General features: G+C 30.8%; 2 protein-coding genes across 3 annotated transcripts; both read left to right on the forward strand.

The window, feature by feature from the left end:
- Positions 1 to 1,807: 1,807 nt before the first annotated feature.
- On the forward strand, positions 1,808 to 4,017 carry LOC133676224 (U-box domain-containing protein 38-like). Its single transcript, XM_062097848.1, has one exon. It carries the CDS (start codon positions 2,054 to 2,056, stop codon positions 3,707 to 3,709), a length of 1,656 nt encoding a protein of 551 aa, XP_061953832.1. The 5' UTR covers positions 1,808 to 2,053; the 3' UTR covers positions 3,710 to 4,017.
- A 1,379-nt stretch (positions 4,018 to 5,396) lies between these two features.
- On the forward strand, positions 5,397 to 10,591 carry LOC133675307 (putative DNA glycosylase At3g47830). Of its 2 annotated transcripts, XM_062096648.1 has the most exons (6): positions 5,397 to 5,545; positions 6,075 to 6,509; positions 6,882 to 7,082; positions 9,385 to 9,441; positions 9,548 to 9,677; positions 10,378 to 10,591. In XM_062096648.1, the coding sequence occupies exons 1-6, from the start codon at positions 5,543 to 5,545 to the stop codon at positions 10,431 to 10,433; spliced, it is 882 nt and encodes a 293-aa protein (XP_061952632.1). In that variant the 5' UTR covers positions 5,397 to 5,542; the 3' UTR covers positions 10,434 to 10,591. The 2 variants fall into 2 exon arrangements, with proteins under 2 accessions (XP_061952632.1, XP_061952631.1); XM_062096647.1 differs by lacking the exon at positions 10,378 to 10,591 and having other exon boundaries at positions 5,408 to 5,545; positions 9,548 to 10,031.
- The last annotated feature ends 10,765 nt before the right edge of the window (positions 10,592 to 21,356 follow it).

Raw genomic sequence — 21,356 nt, forward strand, 5'->3', positions numbered from 1 at the left:
GGTTCATGACTAGAATCATCAATTTTAAAAGTTGACACGATTGAATTTTGTTAATTTTTTTTTAAAAATGAATTTATTTCAATTTTATCCTTCATTTATTAGAAAATGTTCTTTATACTTTTTTTACCTTTCATTTCTATTGGGTTGTCCTAATTGTGTAGTCATAGTCGTGGGGTTAGTGAGTTAAACCAGGTTGACTCGAATTTTTTTTTTCTTTTTTTTTTTATTGATTTTTTTTGTTTGTATCATTTAACATTAGGTTGTTCGATAATTGAGTTTCATGATTTTATTTGATGTCCTTTCAAACATGATTACCCTGACATCACGACCAAATTAGAGATTTTGTATCTTGACCCAAGCGTGCTCAGATCGAGTTTTTTTTATATATATTTATAATTTTTTTTTAGTTTTTATCCTTCAACATTTTATTTGCTAGAAATTGAGTTTCAACTTTTTTCTTTTTATTTTTTGTTCTATGAAGTTATCACTTTCTCATTTTATTTGTTAGGAATTGACATTTGAACTTTTTTTCCTGCTTTCATTTCATAAGTTACGAGTTTTAGAGATTCTATCAGGTTTAAGATGTGTTGCCCGGGTTTGCTCCCTTTTTTCCCCTTTATTTTAGTTTTTTTTTTAGTTTTGCTACGTCATTTTTTACGGTTTGCCTTTTATAGGGTTAGTCTTGGATTTATGACTAGAATCATCGGTTCAGTTGACTTTTGTTATTTTTTTTTTAAATTGATTTATTTCAATTTCATCATTCATTTATTGGAAAATGTTTTTCATACTTTTTTTCCCTTTCATTTCTATTGAGTTACCTAGATATTACGATTACTAGGTCAGAGATTTTGCATCTTAATGTGAATGTGCTCAGATCGAGTTATTTATTTATTTATTTAATTATATTTTTTCTTAATTTTGTATTTCAACATTTTATTTAATAGAAATTGAGTTTCATTTTTTTTTTCAACTTGTTTCTATGGAATTATCGCGTTCTCATTTGATTTATTAAAAATTACTATTCAGACTTTTTTCCATACTATCTTTTTAATGAGATTATCTCAGTCTTATACTCATGATTACGGAGTTTGCGAATTAGCCCAGTTTAATTGAAATCTATTTTTTGTTGTTTTTTTAAATTATTTTTTTTAAAATTTTGCTTTTTAACATTAAGTTGTTTAGTAATTTAAATAGGCTTAATTAATGTTTTTTCAGTTTTTTTGTTGTTATTTTTTATTTAAATTACTAATATTTATCCAAGAAGTAAAATCCCATAACTTTTTTTTCTTAACATTTTGTTTTACGTCAAAAACAGGATTTTGTCATCCCGCGGCAAAGCTTGTGTACGCTTATCCATTTCTCGAAGAATATTAATTTAGGTAAATCATGCTAGCCTATCATTTCAGTGGGACTAATCAAAGCATGTGGAATTACTCTTTAGTCTTAACCATAGAAATGCCAACATTTTTACCAGTATTGCTCTTTACTATCATTACATTTGACAATATTATTATTATTATTATTATTATTATAAAAGCAGTATATCAATAATTGCGTTGGCGTGGTAATCAGCAATAATACTTTGCCTGCTACCTCACCTTATTTAGAGCAAAAAAAAAAAACACAACAGCGAGAGCATTCATGACTGGTCAAACAGCAAACTAATTTGCCGAGGTAATTTTGCCAGCTACCAAGACCAATTCCTTCGTTATATATATATATATATATGAAAAGACAATCTCGTAAATACCCGAAGAAATCAGGGCTAAACTTTAAGGCAAGTAGTCGCTTATCTACGAGTGCCTCCAGTCCAAAACCTTCTTCTCTCCTTTCCTCGCCAGCAGAATCCAGAAAAAATAACAGTCAAGCTCTCTAGGCCCCTGCTGCTTTTACGCGGTAGAGTAGAAATAGACGACGGGCTCAGTCTCTTCAAGCCAAACACCAGTTCTCCTCCATGCACTGAATCCAAACCCTAATCCTAATCCCAACCAATCCTTTCGCAATCTCTCTCTCTCTCTCTCTCTCTCTCTCTCTCTCACTCACATCACAAGCCATGGGTGGAAATGGGAAGCGCAGGTGGAAAATCTCCTTTTATTCTCGCTCAAAACCCACACAAACCCAACATCAACAACAACAACCTCCTAAAGAATTCCTTTGCCCCATTTCTGGATCCTTAATGTTCGACCCCGTTGTTGTCTCCTCTGGCCAAACCTTCGAGCGGCTCTCCGTCCAAGTTTGTCACGATTTAGGCTTTTTCCCCACCCTCCAAGACAACTCCCTTCCTGATTTCACCAACGTAATCCCCAATTTAGCTATCAAAACAACGATTCAAAACTGGTGTGATTCTTCAGGCACCCAACACCCCCCCGCACCGGATTACTCCTCCCTCGAGGAAATTATCCGTGAGAAAATGAAATTCTCGTCCCCGTCAGCATCATCGTTATCCAAGTCGATGCAGTTAAGTCCAGATATTAGAGTTTCCGAGAGGGAGTTGCTCAAAGCAGTAGCTGAAAACCCTCCGGTTTTGTTTTCCCATGCCAACACTGAGTTGACTCACCGAGTCAACCATTTCTACTCCAGCTCCTCCGAGGAATCTGTAATTGTCAACACAGCCGCCACTCCATCAGCGAGTCCACTCACTCCTTTGCCTCTCGCGACTCGGCCAGCGTGTTATTCTTCCACTTCATCGTCGTCCAATTCGATTGCGGAATCCGAAACCCTAACCGTAACCGAAAATCCTAAATTGTCGCGTGAAGAAGATGAGATACTGGAAAAGCTTAAGAGTCTTGATGTACGCGATCAAGAACAAGGTCTGATTTCGCTACGAAAGATCACGAGAACGAAAGAGGAAACCAGAGTTTCACTTTGTACGCCACGATTACTCTCTGCTCTTCGTACTTTATTTCCGTCACGATATTTTTCTGTCCAAACAAATGCCATTGCTTCACTTGTTAATTTGTCGTTAGAGAAAGTAAATAAGGTGAAAATTGTGCGGTCTGGTTTTATTCCTCTATTGATTGATGTGTTGAAAGGGGGATTTGATGAAGCGCAAGAGCACGCGGCTGGTGCTTTATTTAGTTTAGCTTTAGAGGATGAGAATAAAATGGCAATTGGTGTTTTAGGTGCGTTGCAGCCGTTGATGCACATGTTGAGGGCAGAGAGTGAGAGAGCTCGCCATGATTCCTCATTGGCCTTGTATCATTTGAGTTTAATACAGAGCAATCGGGTTAAGTTGGTGAAACTTGGGGCTGTTTCGATGTTGTTGAGTATGGTGAAATCGGGTGATCTGGCGAGTAGGTTGCTGCTTGTGTTGTGTAATTTGGCTGCTTGTAATGAAGGGAGGTCGGCCATGCTTGATGCTAATGCGGTGGCAATATTGGTGGGGATATTGAGGGAGGGTGGTGGAGGGGATTCAGAGGTGATTCGGGAGAATTGCGTGGCTGCATTGTTTGCGTTGAGTCATGGGAGTATGAGGTTTAAGGGATTGGCTAAGGAGGCAAGAGCTGTGGAGGTGTTGAGGGAGATTGAAGAGCGAGGGAGTAATAGAGCAAGAGAGAAAGCTAAGAGGATTTTGATGATGATGAGAGGGAGAGACGAGGAGGACGAGGAAATTTGTTGGGAAGAGGTTTTGGAATCAGGTGGAATCAGTCGGACTCGGTACCGAGCTGGTGGCAGAAATTTGCCTGGTCCAAACTCCACTAATTTTTGATTTTTGTAGAGTCTGTCATTATTTATTGTCTTTTGTTTATTGATACATCTTTGTGGGTGTGAAGGTGGGAATATGTTTTATGCCCCTTTCTTTCTCTTATTGTTGTTGAGTTCGGTTGATGGTAATCAAAGCTGTAATATATTTGGAATGTGTTGGATATGTACATAAATAGCTAGGATTTGGAATAGAGATTAGAAACAAAATTTGGATTTAGTATTGTTGGATATTTCACTAATGATATGATCTATCTCTGTAAGTGTATGCACATGCATAATTATTGGAGCTGACCACTACATTGTTTGTGCCAAGACCCAGGATTTTTATTATATTATCCCATATTGACCTGTTCTTGAATGGCTGCGTTTGTTGCGCTGTGTCCTCTTCTATTAGTGGTTTTCTGGGTACGTTACATTTATGATGGGAATGTTAGGTATGCTTCCCACTTTCCCCTTGGCATTTGGCAAAGCTCACCTGTCTATGTTGGATTCGGGATGTTGTAGGCTACTCTCTGTTATACACACACACACACACACACACACACACACACACACACACATGTATGAATGTATTCTGGTGCTCGCCATTCGCCTGTCAAGTGTTAAATGGAACTTTTTATTTCCAAAAAGTTTAGGCTGTGGTTGAAATGAATTTGTGAAGGAATGATGAGTTTGAAAGAGCTTTCAGTTTTCTCCTCTTTTTCTCACATCAAATCAAGATTTGGACCCGGTGCCTCTGTTGCAAATGAGAAAATAGTTATGATATGTTTTAGCTGAGCTGTGCATTGATGCGTAGCAATTCCCTGGTCATTTGTTCAATATGTATATAGTTATTTTACCTGCCCTTTATAAATCTGTATTTTCCTCTGTGTACTGTAAGGGAAAAAGGGATAAGATGCAGGGAATGGCGTTCTGATTGACTAGACTTTAATCGCCATGTAAACACGGATGAAAAAATTTCAGTAAAGAGAGAATTCGTTAGATGAATCATTGCCCATTTGGTTTTTTCACAAGTGGATGGAGTTTTCTGCAGACAGGGTATTGAAATTAGGATGCTGGTCCTGTCATAAAATAGGATACTGATTGTCTTTTGCAAAGATCCCGTCAAAAAATAGGATACCAATCTTGTTTATTCGAAAAGTTCCCACTCGGTCTCTCACTCCATGCAGGTATGGATTTGAAAAAATTTTAAAAATTAAAAAAAAAATTAATTATTTTTTTTATTTTTAAATTGTTTTAATAAATGAGTTGATGTTAAAAATAATTTTTTTAATAAAAAATTTTTAAAAAATAATTATTACTATATTTTTAAACAACATGATAACATTGAACTAGCCACTGGAGAGACATGCAGCGCCTCACGTTGACAATTCATGTGTTCATCATGGCTTCTCTCTCATTTCTTGTCTGGGTTGAACAACCAAGTTGGTGTTGTCTTTTCTGTTTTTTTTTAAGACATCAATTGAGATTGCTTGCAATTTGAAATACCCATGAATGTTCCAAGAGGCACTAGTAATGGAGTGTGTTACTATAGCTAGGCACATAGGAGCATCTGTTGTAAGAAACCGAGCAAGGACAGCGGCAACGTGGGACTCACACATTGTATTTCTTTGATTGCCTTTTTTGAGAGGGACGTGCCCATGGCTTGTCGATCATAAAGCATGATCTTCGATCATGCTCCTGCCCAAATGAAAAGCTAGATGGAGATGGCAGAGAAACATGAAGAATTTTCATGAAGTCTTTCCGATTGCCAGAGCGTAGTTTTGATATTTGGAGACGACACTTCAGTGGAGAAGGCCGAGGTGGATAATGTTTTGTGCCTGGCTAAAGTTGTGTTATGGTGAGTATTGTGCAAAAACAATGAAGTGCTCATAAGTTGTTTCCCTTGTCATTATTTTTTATTTTATTTATTTTGTATATAATATATAGGCCAGAAATCATTATTTTTAAATTCATATATTTATTTTTTCAAAGTGAATTTTTGCTTTTTAATTTTAAAATCAAGGAAAATTAGAAAATAGGCATCTTTATGTGAGATTTTAAATTATTTGTCAAATAAATACAAAAAAATAAAAAGAGAGAGGAGGGACACGATTTTGGTAAAAAATAAGGGTGCAAAAACGAAAAGAAAGAAAAGAAGAAGCAGAAAAAATCCCTAAATGGCGAATCCCTGGGGTTATTTATTGCACCAAAATCCAAGTATTAATATTCCATTAAAAAAATAAAAATAAAAATAAAATCCACCCTAAAACTAATAGGATCAAAATCAAATTCTCAATTAAGTTCAAGGACTAATTCGGACCAATAGTTTTTGAGGGTTTGGTACCTTTTCGCCTTTCCATCTAAACCCTCACTTCTGTGACTGAAAGAAAAATATGCAGACCGGACACAAAAGAAAGCAACAGCATGAGCTTAAACCTCGAACCAACAAAAAATCAGCCGAAACCGTAAGCAACATTAAAGAAGAAGAGCCATTTCCAACTCACGCTCGACCTACACCTGAAGAATGTAGAGCCATACGAGACTCTCTCTTGGCCTTCCACGGCTTTCCTCAAGAGTTTGCAAAGTATCGCAAACAGAGACCCTATTTAATAACTCTACAAGACAAAGAAGAGTCCTCCCACTTAATCAACAATTGTGATGAAAAGAATGACAATGGGGTGAAAGTGGAAGAAGAAGAGGAGGAGGAGGAGGAGAGTGTTTTGGATGGTTTAGTGAAAACAGTGCTATCCCAGAATACTACAGAGGTTAATTCTCAAAGGGCTTTTCTTAATCTCAAGTCTGCCTTTCCAACTTGGGAAAATGTAAGTTTAAATTTTCTCTCTGTTTTTGTAAATCTTCTTGTCCCTTTTTTATTTGCTGTGCTTACAAATCTCGCGCTTTCTTTTGCTTGTAATTGAATTTTTTGGAATTTATGAGTGTTATTGAACCTGGTTTTGATGGGCACAGCTCATTTAATTGATAATAAATGGAAAGTTGGAGCCAATTTGATATGTTTTTGGACCAACATTTTTCATGTCTTGTGTGTGTGTGTGTATTTTCTTTCTTATGAGGCTCTTTCTTTGTTTTGGCGTGATGGGTGATTAAACTTTTGTAGAATTTCTTAATTGTTGTTGGAACTGATATTTTTATGCATTGGCTTGGTTTTGAATGGTCTACTGTTGTTTCTGTTCAAGGTACTTGCTGCTGAATCAAAATTTATAGAGAATGCCATAAGATGTGGAGGGTTAGCTCCAACAAAGGCTGCTTGCATTAGGAACATATTGAGTTCTTTGATGGAGAACAAAGGAAGATTATGCTTGGAGTACCTTCGAGATTTGTCAGTTGCTGAAATTAAGGCTGAGCTCTCTCATTTCAAAGGAATTGGACCCAAGACAGTAACTTTTCTATCAATGACATCATTATGCCATTCTATTAGTTAGCTATTCATCTGCTAATAATTGAAAAATAGATTAGCACTTAAAAATATAACTAATTTGGTAGGTATCCATGAAATGTTTTTAACAATGGAAGCCAGCCGTTTGGTTTTCATGAAAAGTTTTGATTATGCCATCTTCTGTTAATATCTTTTATCTGGTTTCATTGCTTCAACTAGGCTCATGCACATGCTATGGAAATTATATATATCCCACTAATGTCTAATTCAAGCCTCAGTTGCAGTTTTGCTCCTTGATTTAAAATGTACATGTATTTAATTTTGCACATACATGTTTGTTGTTGTATACATTGCTGTATGATACTTGTGTTTGCCATATCTGGATTCTCTTTTATGTGATACATTAGTTAAAAAGGAAAGATGTTGGAAATTATATGATGTTTATTTATGTTTTTTGCCTGGTTTTGTGGGATATAGGGTTTGCTTTAATACTCAATAAATTGTCATTATCTTCAGAAAGGTGGAGTAACTCTCTCTTTTTTTCCCCTTGCGAAGGCATCAGCTGAACTTGAAGATTATCATTTCATTTCATTTCATTTCATTTCATGTTGCCTCATTCTAGTTTTTTTTTATTATTATTATTATTGGCAAGATAGCAATGTTCTGGCCTTTCCATTCAAATTATATTTAACTCAATCATGTCACATCACAAAAATACAGTTTTGTAAATTTTGGATGCAAACATTTATATTATTTTTCGAGATAGGCATTTTTTGATGAACTAGATTCTTCTTCAACTCTCTTAAACTTATAAGAAAAGGAGTTAGGAATATGCTGGGGGAGAGAGTCTTGTACTGTCTGCTAGTGCAGTTCAGTAAAGAAAAGGCTAATAGAGGTAATGGAAACTGGATTGAAATATTGGAACAATGTAGACAAAAAATTCAGAAACATTGGGCAGTGATTACTGCAAGTTTATGAGTATTGACAAGAGGATACATGGATGATATCTTGCATAAAGAGAAAGGATGAGTATGAAAGCAGAGATAGTTAATTCCTTTTGCCAAGATAGGACGGACATGTTTGGACAATATAATTTTGATTACTGACTTTGCACCTAGCGCTATTTGGTGATCCTTAATATTTATGTAGGCCCAATTACCCTGAAAGCAGCCTCAGCTTATGGTTTTTGGAGATGGGCATATGGAGAAATAATGATGTCACCCAGATGTACAGCCACTGCCTGTCCTGCCCTGGTCTGTGGCTGTTCTGTTCTGATTTTATTTTGTTGATCCAGCAGGCGTGCAAGGATATATTGTAGATCCCAAAGCCTAAGAAAAGTAACTCCATCTAACACTTTAGGGAGGTGGAGCCATGGTACTACAATTGTCCTTGTGATCTCCAGAAGTTGGTTAGCAAGAATGAAACTTTGAAACTGTTATTTGATTATCTGCTAGATTTGGCTGGACTAGTACTGTTTACCAAAAATTTTACCTTTTTATTTGATTATCTTCCCTCCAAACTTGGATAAGGAATGCGAGGACTAGACTATGGTCTATGTGTAAGCTGAAATGAACTAAACCATGCTTTCAGCAATGTTTCCTGTAATCTGAATAGAAAATAATAGGGCCATAAAATATAGTAAAAAACACAAGCTGGTTAACTGTCACTTTTGCTAGAATTAGTATGTTTTCCCCATTGAATCACCCAAAATCAAAGTGTAGAGCTGTTTGATTGGTGGGAACTGATATTTTATTGCTCACACATTTCAGGGAGTACCTTCTGGTTTCTTCCTAGGGATTTTAGCATTTTTCTTTTCTGTTAAGGTCAAGGTCCACGTATATAAATTCCTCAACACTATTGTTCTAGCATGTAGACTGTGAAAACAAAGAAAAGCTAATATTAGTGTTTGCAATTATCAGTTGTCATGCTTTCTTTATGATTGTTGGTTTGCCTAACATGTAATTAATTTCACGAACACCCATTTGTACTCCTTAACTTGGGAATCAAATACTCTTTTCTTTGTCTTGCATGAGCACAAGCCCACCTATTTTCATATGCATGTTTTCATGTTTCATGAGAATCTACTGTAAACAAACATTATGTTACCAGAAGTTACTGTTAATTTACCTTGCCAATTGATTAAAATTGTATTAGATTTGGTATTACATTAAATTTCATTTGTATTGGTAATTTATTTATTTATTTAGTTGTATATGTTATTATGGTTAAAACTTTGCCATCTTCAACATTTGTGTTGCTATCCCAATTGTTCAAGAAATTAATAATTGTGAAATACACGGCAGGTAGCTTGTGTTTTGATGTTCAACCTTCAGAAGGATGATTTCCCAGTGGACACGCATGTGAGTGTTGTCTTGTTCATAAGTATTTCAAAGTTTTCATCACAAGATATCTTTTGGACTAGTTCGAACTTCAAACCAGTTTACACAAAAAACTTACATGTTGCAGGTGTTTGAAATTGCAAAGGCCATTGGTTGGGTACCACCAGTGGCAGACCGCAATAAGACATATCTTCATCTCAATCATCGCATACCAAAGGAACTAAAATTTGATCTGAATTGTCTTCTATATACACACGGTAAGCTTTGCCGTAAATGCACCAAGAAAAGTGGCAGCCAGCAAAGAAAGGAAACCCATGATGATTCCTGTCCTCTACTATATTATTGTGTAAAATTATCATGACCAGAATGAACAAAATAGTTTTAGGATTTCCAAAACAGCCATACGTGGCCACTTTCCCCCCCGAAGAGAGAGCATTACTATTCTCTCCTGAACACTTAAAGTTGTAGATCCTACTGGTGATTTGCTTGGAAAAACAGATAAGATGGAGGTTTTATAACATAGAATCCAGCTATCTATAACATTTTCCTAGATCATGTGTACATATATGATTCAAACATTATAAATATATGTTCATCTTTTTCTTCCTGAAGCAAGAAGCATTCTTTTGATTGAATAGTTGTGTGAGGTGAGCAGGAAAGAGTGTGGCTTATTAGAAGTAAAGTTATTGGTAGAAGTAGTTATGGATAACAGTATAATCAAATGTTTTCAACAGTTCCCAAAAGCTTTAGTGTATTGTCCTACAATTAAGCACAAAAAATTGTCAGCTAATGAAATAAATAGTGGCTGAAAACTTCATATTGTTACAAATATCTGCTTCTAGCCATAAAAAAATTGTGCCTGCATTGTGTGAAAGATTGCCCAGATCTTGTTGGCTTCCTTTAGATTGTAGATATGCTTACATCGTTGTCAACCTCTTTTATTCTTTTATTTTGTAGTTATGCAGTTTTGCTCGCACGAGGCTGTAGGAATTGGCGTAACAAGGCATAAGTAGGAACTGATCAGTCAAGATAACCAAGTTAAAAACAAATGGAAATGTCTCGCGTATTTTTGACTTTTTATGTTAGAATATATGTCTAGGAGGTTATATTTGATATTGATTTTGTTTATATAAAATATATTTATTATTAATAGAATTTTTTTTATCTATAATATTTATTTATATTTGATTAATTTGATTAATGAAACTAGAATAAAAATAAAATCCTAGAGACAAATGATTTGCAAAGAAAATTACAAAGTTGTTATAATTATTATATAGATATAGACATTGAATTGACATGTATGAGAATTTTATATGGAGAAATCACTTGTATCTATATAAATAATTATGTGACAATTGTATGAGTGATTCTTAAACTTAAAATCACTAAATTATATTATATAAATAATGTTATGTTTTCATCTGACTATACGTTGTTCTAATTAAAGGTAACAAAATAGCAGACATTGGGTATAACATGAACTACATGAAAGTATTTATAGTGATTAAGAGAGTTTATCACCTTAGGTAAATTAGACAAATATTTTATTTGTTCTCAAATATTATTGATTGTGAAATTCGTACACAAGGTGGAATGAGATTTGAAAAAAATTTCAAATATTATTCAAAAAATCAATGACTATGGTGTTGAAAACGAACATGATTTGACAGAATAGACACACTCCATGCTATAATATCTAAATCGAAACATTTTCGATGAAGAAATAATAATTACACTGAGAAACTAGTCAATGAAAGGTTAAGTCAAATCACTTTTGATTTTTTTAATATTTGAGAGATCATGACACCTTGCAAGATATTGTATTTAATCTTTAAATATAAGTTAATCAATTTATTGAATTGATAATGATTTAGATTATTTAATTTATTTAATTCTATTTTATTTAAAATTATGATTTATATTTAAACCAACTTATTAGGGAACCTAATGGGTCATCTAGTAAGAATCATTGTTCATAAATTAAAATAAAATAACTAATCAAGTGTGATTTGATTATAAATAAATTTTAAAAATTAAGGAATAGAATGTAATTAATTTATGGAATTAAAATTTTAAATCTTGAAAAATCAAATAAAAAATCAAATAGAAACTCAAATGAATAAATTTCTAAAATTATTTTGAAATAATATATATGATACTATTCAAGGCGCAAATTGATATTATGTCATTTATAATGCTATTAGGTTTTTTCTATAAATAGAATGTTATACCTTATATTTTTTATGTGCCAGTTGTACAGATGTTACAGAATATACAATACAAAGAAACACCTCAAACACAAAAAGAAAGAGTCGGCAATCAAAGACATAATAATCCATCTCTCCTAAAAAGGGTTTTAAGAGATTTCTCATTAGTGGTTTGTATGGATTACTATTAGAAATCAGATAATTAGACGACTTGTAGTTTGAACAACCCAACCTTGAAGTAATCCTCGCTCACACCCTAAAAGATCTTAAGATTGTCTAACAGGATTTTTGAAACTCCTGAAAAATTTTAAATTTATCATTTACATTGTGTTTATATCTTTCAGGAAATCCAACAGTGGTATCATAGCTATCGTTAGATAATTAGGGTTGCTAATTACATTTTTTTATTATTGATGGCGTTAATTATGAATTTAATTCATGTTTAATTTCTTTTCCAAGTATAATTTTTCTCTCATTTTTTTTTAAATATAATGCCCAATTACTATTCTCGTCAAATCTAGATGGGTTTTCTAGATCTGGCCAAAATCCTCATAAAATCATGTTTAGTGGATACACAACCGCCAAAGATATTTCTAATTGTGCTAAGTGCATGGCTAGCAGCGCTAGGCATTGTTGGAAACTCAACGCGAGGTAGAAGCCTCATGTTGGTGATTGTGTAGCGTAAGCGGCAGTCCCTTATATTGCTATAGCCACCAACAAAAAGAAAAACAAGGAGGGGCAGAATTATGATTCTACCCATGTAATATATTTTAGGGTCTAAATTACTATTTTACCATTATACTTTATACCTTATTTAGTTTGGGCATTTGGGGTAGAATTATGATTGTACCTCTTAATTTATAAAATGTTGATTTTATATTTTAAAATTAAAATTCTAAATTAAATTAATTATATAATTAATTTTCCTAAATTGACTAGGGTTGAATTAAAGTGTTTAATTCCATTTTGTTTTGATTTTTGTAATATCCTAATTGGATTAAGAATTAATTAAACTACTTTAGAAAAATAACTTTTCTAAAATAAATAGAGTTTTTGAAGCCAAACAATTTTATTTAATTAATCCTAAAATAGTTTTGGATGTTAATAAAAAAAAGTAATATGATTAATATTTATTATTAAATTTTAAAAAAATAGTTTTCAAATAAAATATGTATTGAATAAAATTTATTAAGTTTGGAAAATTATCAAATTGAATTTGATATAATATTTCTAAGTGTTAGAAATATTATTTTAAAATTGCATATAAAGCTAATAATTAGAATTGAAGCATGCATTATATTTGATTATGCATATTAATGTGTTTTATTCATAATGTATGATTATGGATATTAAAAAACCAATGTGATTGTGTTTTTTGTTAGTTAAAATGTTATAATGTGAAATAAAATCTAAGTGTCTTGCCTTTTTTTTTCTACTTATTCATCTAGGTTGTAAATCTTTTTCTCATCCAATTTATCTTGAATGGTAGGAGATCAAATTATGATTAAATATCTTTTCTAAATTTAATTATAAATATGCATGCATGAAACCAATAACTTGCAACCTTTACATGAATAAGTTGATAGACCACTATAAGTAATAATAAATCCCTTCATAACATACTTGATGCTAATAAAATGACCAGACCAAACTTTTTGGACTAGTATCAAATATGAGAATTGTTATCTACAAGAAAAAATGTTATATGATCTGGAAAATTTGATTCTTCATCCCCTTAATAAAGATGTTGATAACGAACTTAGGAATGAATATTAACTTCATAATAATGATGGTAAGTAGGCTATATGTATAATGTTAGCTAGCATATTACTTGAATTTCAAAGACATCATGGGAGAATGGATGCCCAAATTATAATTATACATCTCAAAGAGTTGTTTGATGTAATTAGTGTAACTGAGAGGTATAAAGCCTCTAAGGAATTGTTCCACTGCAAGATGATAGAAAGTTCCTTTATAAACTCTATATTTAAAAAATAATTGGTTAAATGAGAAATTGGATCATCTGGGCTTTGTCATAAACTATGAGTTAAGAGTTGACTTGGTCTTATAATCTTTACATCAAAATCACATAAGCCTACTTGAAGCATCAAGAAAAACAAGGGTATTTGTCATCATTGTGACAAAAAAAAGTCACTGGAGGAGGAATTGCAAAGACTATATTGTAATTGTAAAGGCTAAAAACCTTATTGAAGCTTCTGTCTTAGGTATGTTCATGATTGTATAAAGAAACCATAGACTTATGTGTTACCAATAGAGTAAGAGTTGTTGCATTAACTTTGATAAGTGGAATATTAATAAAACTTAGTAAATGTTATTTTATTCTAGTATGTTCTAAAAACATCATATCCATTTCTTACTTAGCTTTGAATTAATTAAAATTTATTACTAAAGATTAATGTTATTTATTTTATAATAATGATGTTTATCATGGTTTTGGTATTTATACAAATTGCTTGTATATACTTAAGCTTGAAATGCCCATATTCAATATAAACAACAAGAAGAATAAATTGAATAATCAATATCCATTATATTTATGACATTATAGATTAGATCATATCAATGAAACAAGAATCACCAAGTTAAATAAAGAAGGATATTTTAATCTTTTTTTATTATGAATCATATAAAACTTGTGAAGCTTATTTATTGAGTAAGATGACCAAAACAACTTTTATTAGAAAGAGTGAAAGATCTAATAAATTGTTAGGTATAATACATACAGATGTTTATGGACCAATGATGATTTATGTCATAGGTGGATATATGTATTTCATAACATGTACTGATAACCATATTGGATATAGTTATATATATCTGATAAAAATTTAAACTTGAAATGTTAAAATAATTCAAAACTGAAGTTGAAATACAAGCTAGAAAGAGTATTAAGATACTTTAATTCGATCATGGTGGTAAATACTTTAGTCAAAATTTTTAAGATTATCTAAAAGAGAATGAGATTCTCTCATAATGGACACTTTCGCGAACATCATAACATAATAAAGTTTATAAAAGAAAAAATCTCACCCTATTGGATATGGTGTGGTCCATGATGAGCTATGCAGACCTTCCACATTCTTTTTAAGGATATGCCCTACAAATTGTTGCTTAACTTTTAAATAAAGTTCCAACAAAATTTGTTGATCTCCTTATAAGATATGGAAATGTAGGATACCAAACTTATCATATTTAAAGATTTAAGGATGTGACACTCATGTAAAACACAGTGTATCCAAAAAGCTAATAGTTAAGTCAGATAAATGTTAATTTATGGGATATTCAAAAGAAACTATTAGATAGTATTTATAAATATCATTGAGTAAAAGGTGTTTGTATTAAAACATGCTACATTTCTAGAGAAAGGATTTGTTTTTTAAATGAGTAGCGAGGAGAAATTACAACTTAAAAAAAGTTTAAGAAACACAAATTGACATCTAAATGGAACCTGAGCCCAATACTATAATATTGAATGTTCAACCTGTAGCTTAAGAAGCACAAGAACGTAGTAGATTTGGTAGGATACGACATACACCAATAAGATATGGACTTTTTATGGAAGCTGAAATGATGAATTGTTCTTACTTGATAAGCCTGTCAACTATATGAAAGCAATATCTAATATTGATTTCGAGAAATAGATTAAGGCATGAAATCTGAGATGCATTCTATGTACATTAACCAGGTTTAGACCTTCGTTGATCCACTTAAAGGGATAAAACTCATAGGATATAAGTGGGTCTTTAAAAGAAAAAACAATATGAATGGCAATGTGCAAATATACAAAGTTAGACTAGTTGTCAAAGGTTATAAACAAAGACATGAGGTTAACTTTAATGAAATCTTATTACTGGTAACTATGTTAAAATCCTTAAAGATTTTGTTTGATATAGTTTAATACCATGATTTGAAGATTTGGAAAATAAATGTCAAAACTGTTATTGCTTAATACCGTGATTAGAAGATTTGGAAAATAGATGTAAAAACCGCTTTCCTAAATGGAAATCTTTATGAAGATGTGTATATAACATAAACCAAAAGTTTTGAACCTAAAAAATTTGCCAACAAAGTATGCAATATATAAAAATACATTTATGGACTCAATTAAGCTTTAAAAAACTAGAATATCCATTTTGAAAGTATAATCAAACAGTTTGATTTCATAAAAAATATGGAGTTGTTTTTCTAATATTATATGAAGATGATATATTATTGATAGAAAATGACATTTCTTTACTCCTGTCAGTAAAGATCTGGTTGTCCAAGAATGTTTTCATGAAGAATATAAGAGAAACAACCTATATATTAGGAATAAATATTTAAAGAGATAAATCTAAAAGGTTGATTGAAATGTACATAAATAAAATGCTAAAATGGTTTAGCATGAAATAATCCAAAAAAGTATATTTACCAATTTTGCATGGGATACATCTTTCCCAGGATACATGTCCTAAGACATGAATTCAATGAGATAGGATGAAAAAGATTCCCTATACTTTGGCTATAGGATTCATTATGTATGTGATATAATGTATAAGACCAAATGTATTTTATGTTTTGAGTATAATGAGTAGATACCAATTTAATCCGAATAAGGGTCATTAGAAAATAGTTAAGAACATTTTTAAATACTTAAGAAGAACTAAGAATGTCTTTCCAATATCTGAAAGAGATGAACTTTTAGTTCATGGTTATTCATATGCTAGTTTTCAATCAAATATTAATAATAACATATCTCAGTCAGAATATGTTTTTACTCTAAATTGTGTTGTTATGAGTTGAAAAACTTCCAAATAAGAGACCACGGTATATTATACAACTGAAACTGAGTACACATCTATGTTTGAGGGGGATAAAAGAGGTTATTTGGATCAAGAAGTTCATCACTAAACTAGATGTGATTCCTAGCATTGTTGATTTAGTAACTTATATTGTGATAACAATAGAGCCATTACACAAACAAAAGAACCAAATTCTCAACAATGATATAAGCATGTACTTAAACAATTATATTTGATTAGAGAATTAAAGAAATGAAATATGTAAAGATAAAATGAGTACCTACTCAAGAGAGTCTTATAAATCTTTTTACTAAGTTATTATCTCAGTGGAAGTATTATCACTATAAAGAGTGATATGATATTTGATACATGAGATATTAACTTTAGTATAACTGAGAGATTATTAGGGTATATGTCTTGTAGCCAATCGATTGGTTATATATAGCACCGACTTTGTTCATGCAAACTATATTTATTATTAATAAAGATTTTTTTTATCTTTAATATTCATTTATATTTGATTAATAAATCTAATATTTGGTTAATAAAACTAGAGTAAAGATAAAGTTCCTAGGAAAAAATGATTTGTAAGGAAAATTATAAACTTGTTATAATTATGACATTTTTATTACATCAAAGCATTGTACCTAAATATTTTTAGTCAATTCTCTATTAAAACTGGTACATATTATTTCTTTTCTTTATGAAAAGAAATAATTATTCTCATAAGTCGATATATGATGAATATTTAAAACTAATATGTAGGTGCTTGTTAGATGACATGTACACTAAATTGATCAGCATGAAAATTTCACATGAAAAGATTGCTTGTTTTTATGAAAATGCTCATATAACAGTTGTGTAAGCAATAACTAGAATTAAGATCACTAAGTTATCTTTTATAAGAAATGTTATGCTTTGATTATGACTACATGTTATCATAATCAAGGGTAACAAACAAGCATATATTAGGTATAACATGAGCTACATAAAGATATTTGAGTGATAAAGAGAGGATTCCTCATCCTATGTAAATTAGAAAAAATATTTCATATGGTCTCAAATATTGTTGATTATGAAATCCTTGCGCAAAGTGAAATAAGATTTGAAAAGAGTTTAAAATCTTATTCAAAGAATCAATGACTATTGTTGGGAACAAATATGATTTGATAGAACAAACACACTCCATTCTATAATGTCTAAATTGAAACATTTCTGATGACGTGATAATAATTACAATGAGAAACTGGTCACTGGAAGGTTAAGTTAAACCACTTTTTACTTTTCTAATATTTGGAGGATCATAACATTTTATTAAACATTGTACTTGATCTTTAAATATAAGTTAATTGATTTGTTGAATTGATAATAAGTTAATTTATTTAATCATATTTTATTAATGATTGTGATTTATAATTAGACCAACTTATTAAAAAACGTAATAGGTCACACATATTAAGAGTCATTGGTCAGAAATTAAACTAGGATAAATAATCAAGTGTGACTTGATTATAAATAAGTTTTAGAAATTTAGGACTAAAATCTAATTAATACAAAGAATTACAATTTTAGACCTAGAAAAATCAAGTAGGGACTTAATTGAATAAATTTCTATAATTATTTTGAACTAATATGTATTCAAAAGGTAAATTTATATTTTACCATTTATAGAATTATTAGATTTTTTCTATAAATAAAATGTTATGCCTTATATTTCTTTTGTGTGAGTTATACAAATTTTAAGAATATACAGTATAAAAAAACACTTAAAACATTTAAAAAAATAGCTAGCACTTTAAGTTATAATAATCATTATCTCCTCAAAAGAATTTCAGAAGATTTCTCACTAGTGGTTCATGTGGATTACAGTTAGTGACCGAATACTTGGATAACTTGTGATTTACGACAATTCAGCCTTCAAAAAGTTAATCAAACCTAAAAAAATAAGATTTGATTTTATCATTAGATTGTTTAACAGGATCTTGGAAACTCCCATAAAAAATTAAATTTATCATTTTTGTTGTATTTATGTGTTTTGAAAAATCCAATAGGTTACACCTTAAATTTTATCATTCCCATCATTTTTCAACCAATGTATAGCACTTCAAAATGCTCTAGTGCTACCATAACCATATGTCAAAGTGCTTAGTTGCTTTTGGACTAAATTGTTAAAATAAAATATCTTATCATCTCTTTGATATAAAAGGGATTAATGCAAATCTATTCTCGTATATGCTGTATTTTTTTTCTAATATGCATGAGGGCTTATTGGTTTGGTTTTTTTTATCCCACATTTGATTATGTTATTCATTTAAAGCTATTCCATTTAGCTATTATTTATATTAGTCAACCCAAATTGATGTTCCATAAATAGAATAAAGCCTAATATTCCAAGGGATATGCTAATTTCTTACATAGGGATTTAACAGGGATTGTATGAAATACCTTCTCGTCCTTTTTGGTCTCAACATAATTGATGCATGAGGCCTTATTGACGTGAATTCTTGTATTGGAGGTGAGAAACAACTTAAAGGATGTTAAGAGGAGAATTGAAATGGAAAGTCCGTGGATGAAGTTTCATCTATAAAGAATGCAGAAAAAAAAAGTTTGATGAATGAACTAAAGCATAAGAAGTACGGATGCCTATTTTTACTAGAGGAGTTTGGGAATTCATAGGTTTAACGGGGTCACCAGAATGCTCATAAGATGAAAAGGAAAAAAAAAAAGAATTCAGCTTCAAGATAGAAGTGGTAACTCTAATTTTTATACCTTCATCCTCTTCAAAGCTAGAATGATCTTATTTATGAACATTCTCTTCCACACTTTGTTTTTTTTTCTTTTCATGCATCTAAATTCACATATTATAATGAGTCTTTAATTTATTTTAACCACTCACAATAGAATTAGTTCTTCTATTGTAACTTTACATTTAAATCCATATTTCTCAGATCATGAAATGTTGTATCTAACACCTATAACAAAACACTAGTTGTCTCGCCTTCACCATTATATATTTCATAGGGTCGTGAAAGTTTGTATATAAAGTTAGACTTATGGACAAGTAGATATTTGTTGTTTCTTTTAAAATAGGTGTTATTAAATTTGCAGAATGCTTATTTGTTATATTGCCAATAATTTTTGAAAGTGGAAAAGTAAAATTTCTGGATTTATTTATGATTCCGTAGAAATTTTTTAAAAAATGGTGACGAAGATTGATTATGGTTTTATGAGTAGTTTTTTAAGGAGACATTTTTTTTCTTAAACTAAATTTAAGGCGAAATCCAATATTATCAACATTTATGAATTGAAACAATGATAGATTTATTTAGCAATATTCATTTCTTTGGTATGCACTGCTGGTATACTTCAATACTAGTAGGAGAGTCTTTGGATGCCTCGCATTTTAACCCTTAATATTATAGGATGTCAATAAGATTCAAATAAACTTCTTATTGCTTGCTGAGTATAATGATATTTCTTTTTAAAAGAGTCGAGTGTCAAATATGAAGTTGATAATGCTAGATTATCTTGACAAAGCATATTAGTGCAAGGATGATAATAGTTTGAGTCTGGTTTGGGGATGTTTTACACACTCTTCAGTATTTTAGCTATAATTTTCTAAAGCGTTTACCATTACACACACACACACGTATATATTATTTTAGGATATAATATCTAGTTAGGTTAGTTTCTTGATATTTTAGGTGCTATATTTTCATTTGTTCTGTAGGGTGTTCAAGATTGGTTTTGATTTTGGTCTTTAATTTATTATTGATCAATGGTCTAGAGATTATCATTTTGGCATTACTTTTTTAAGGTCTTGCATGCTAAGTCGTAATGGTTTAAAACTTATCATATGATACATATCTTAACTCGTGTGAGTGAAATACAACGGACCAACAAAAAACCATACATGTTATGAAAAACTTTTGTTGTTTCTTTAAAGTTCAAACTTTTATTATGAAAAATTCTAGTTGTTTCTTGAAAGTTTAAACTTTTTTTCATGTATATATATTGGCGTTGTAGTTTAATTTTAGAACATATTGTTTTTTAGTTTAACCATTCACTGCATGCTTGGTTTTTTCTTTATTTTATGAAATGAAAAGTTTCAATCACTCACAATTAAAAGAAAATTATATGTTGAAGTTTGGTTGAGATGTAAGATTATTATTTGGATTCATCACACACATGCACACCTTTTATTTATAATTAAGTTTTCATGATATAAAATGTAAGAAAAAAACTAATTATTTTAACCATTCACTGCATGCTTGGTTTTTCCTTCATTTCATGAAATAAAAAGTTTCATCACTCACAATTAAAAGAAAATTCTTTGTTGAAGTTTGGTTGAGATGTAAGATTATTATTTGGATTCATCACACACATGCATACCTTTTATTTATAATTAAGTTTTCATGATATAAAATGTAAGAAAAAAAATTGTAAATTGCCTCTTTGAACTTAGCAAAACAATACATACTTTTGAACTATAAAATCTCTAATTTTTTCCTTTAAACAATATGATCTTTTAGAGGTGAGAAATTTATAGAAAAACCCATGAAACACCCCTTAATTTCTATCCTTTTTCTTAACAAACTTAGGATAACATGTTTAGTAATATAGAAAAAAGAGAAGAATTTGAGAGGATTTTTAAGGGCTTTTCCATCAATTTATTAATAAAATCCTAATAAAATGGACAAAATCATAAAATTTAGGATGTAAAATCATGGATTTTTTAGTTCATACATATTTATGTTTTTGCTCAAGTTGTGGGAGTGTTTTATAATTTAGCCCATAAAAAAAAATGCATGTATATTAAACAAAAGGTCAAATTGTAAATACTCCTTTAAGCTTAAGAGAAAAATTAAACACCTCACAAACAAAACATAAATTTTTTTATTTTTTGAATTTCATATAAACAATT

This window comes from Populus nigra, chromosome 16 (assembly GCF_951802175.1).
Source record: "Populus nigra chromosome 16, ddPopNigr1.1, whole genome shotgun sequence".
In the NCBI taxonomy this organism is placed as follows: domain Eukaryota; kingdom Viridiplantae; phylum Streptophyta; class Magnoliopsida; order Malpighiales; family Salicaceae; genus Populus; species Populus nigra.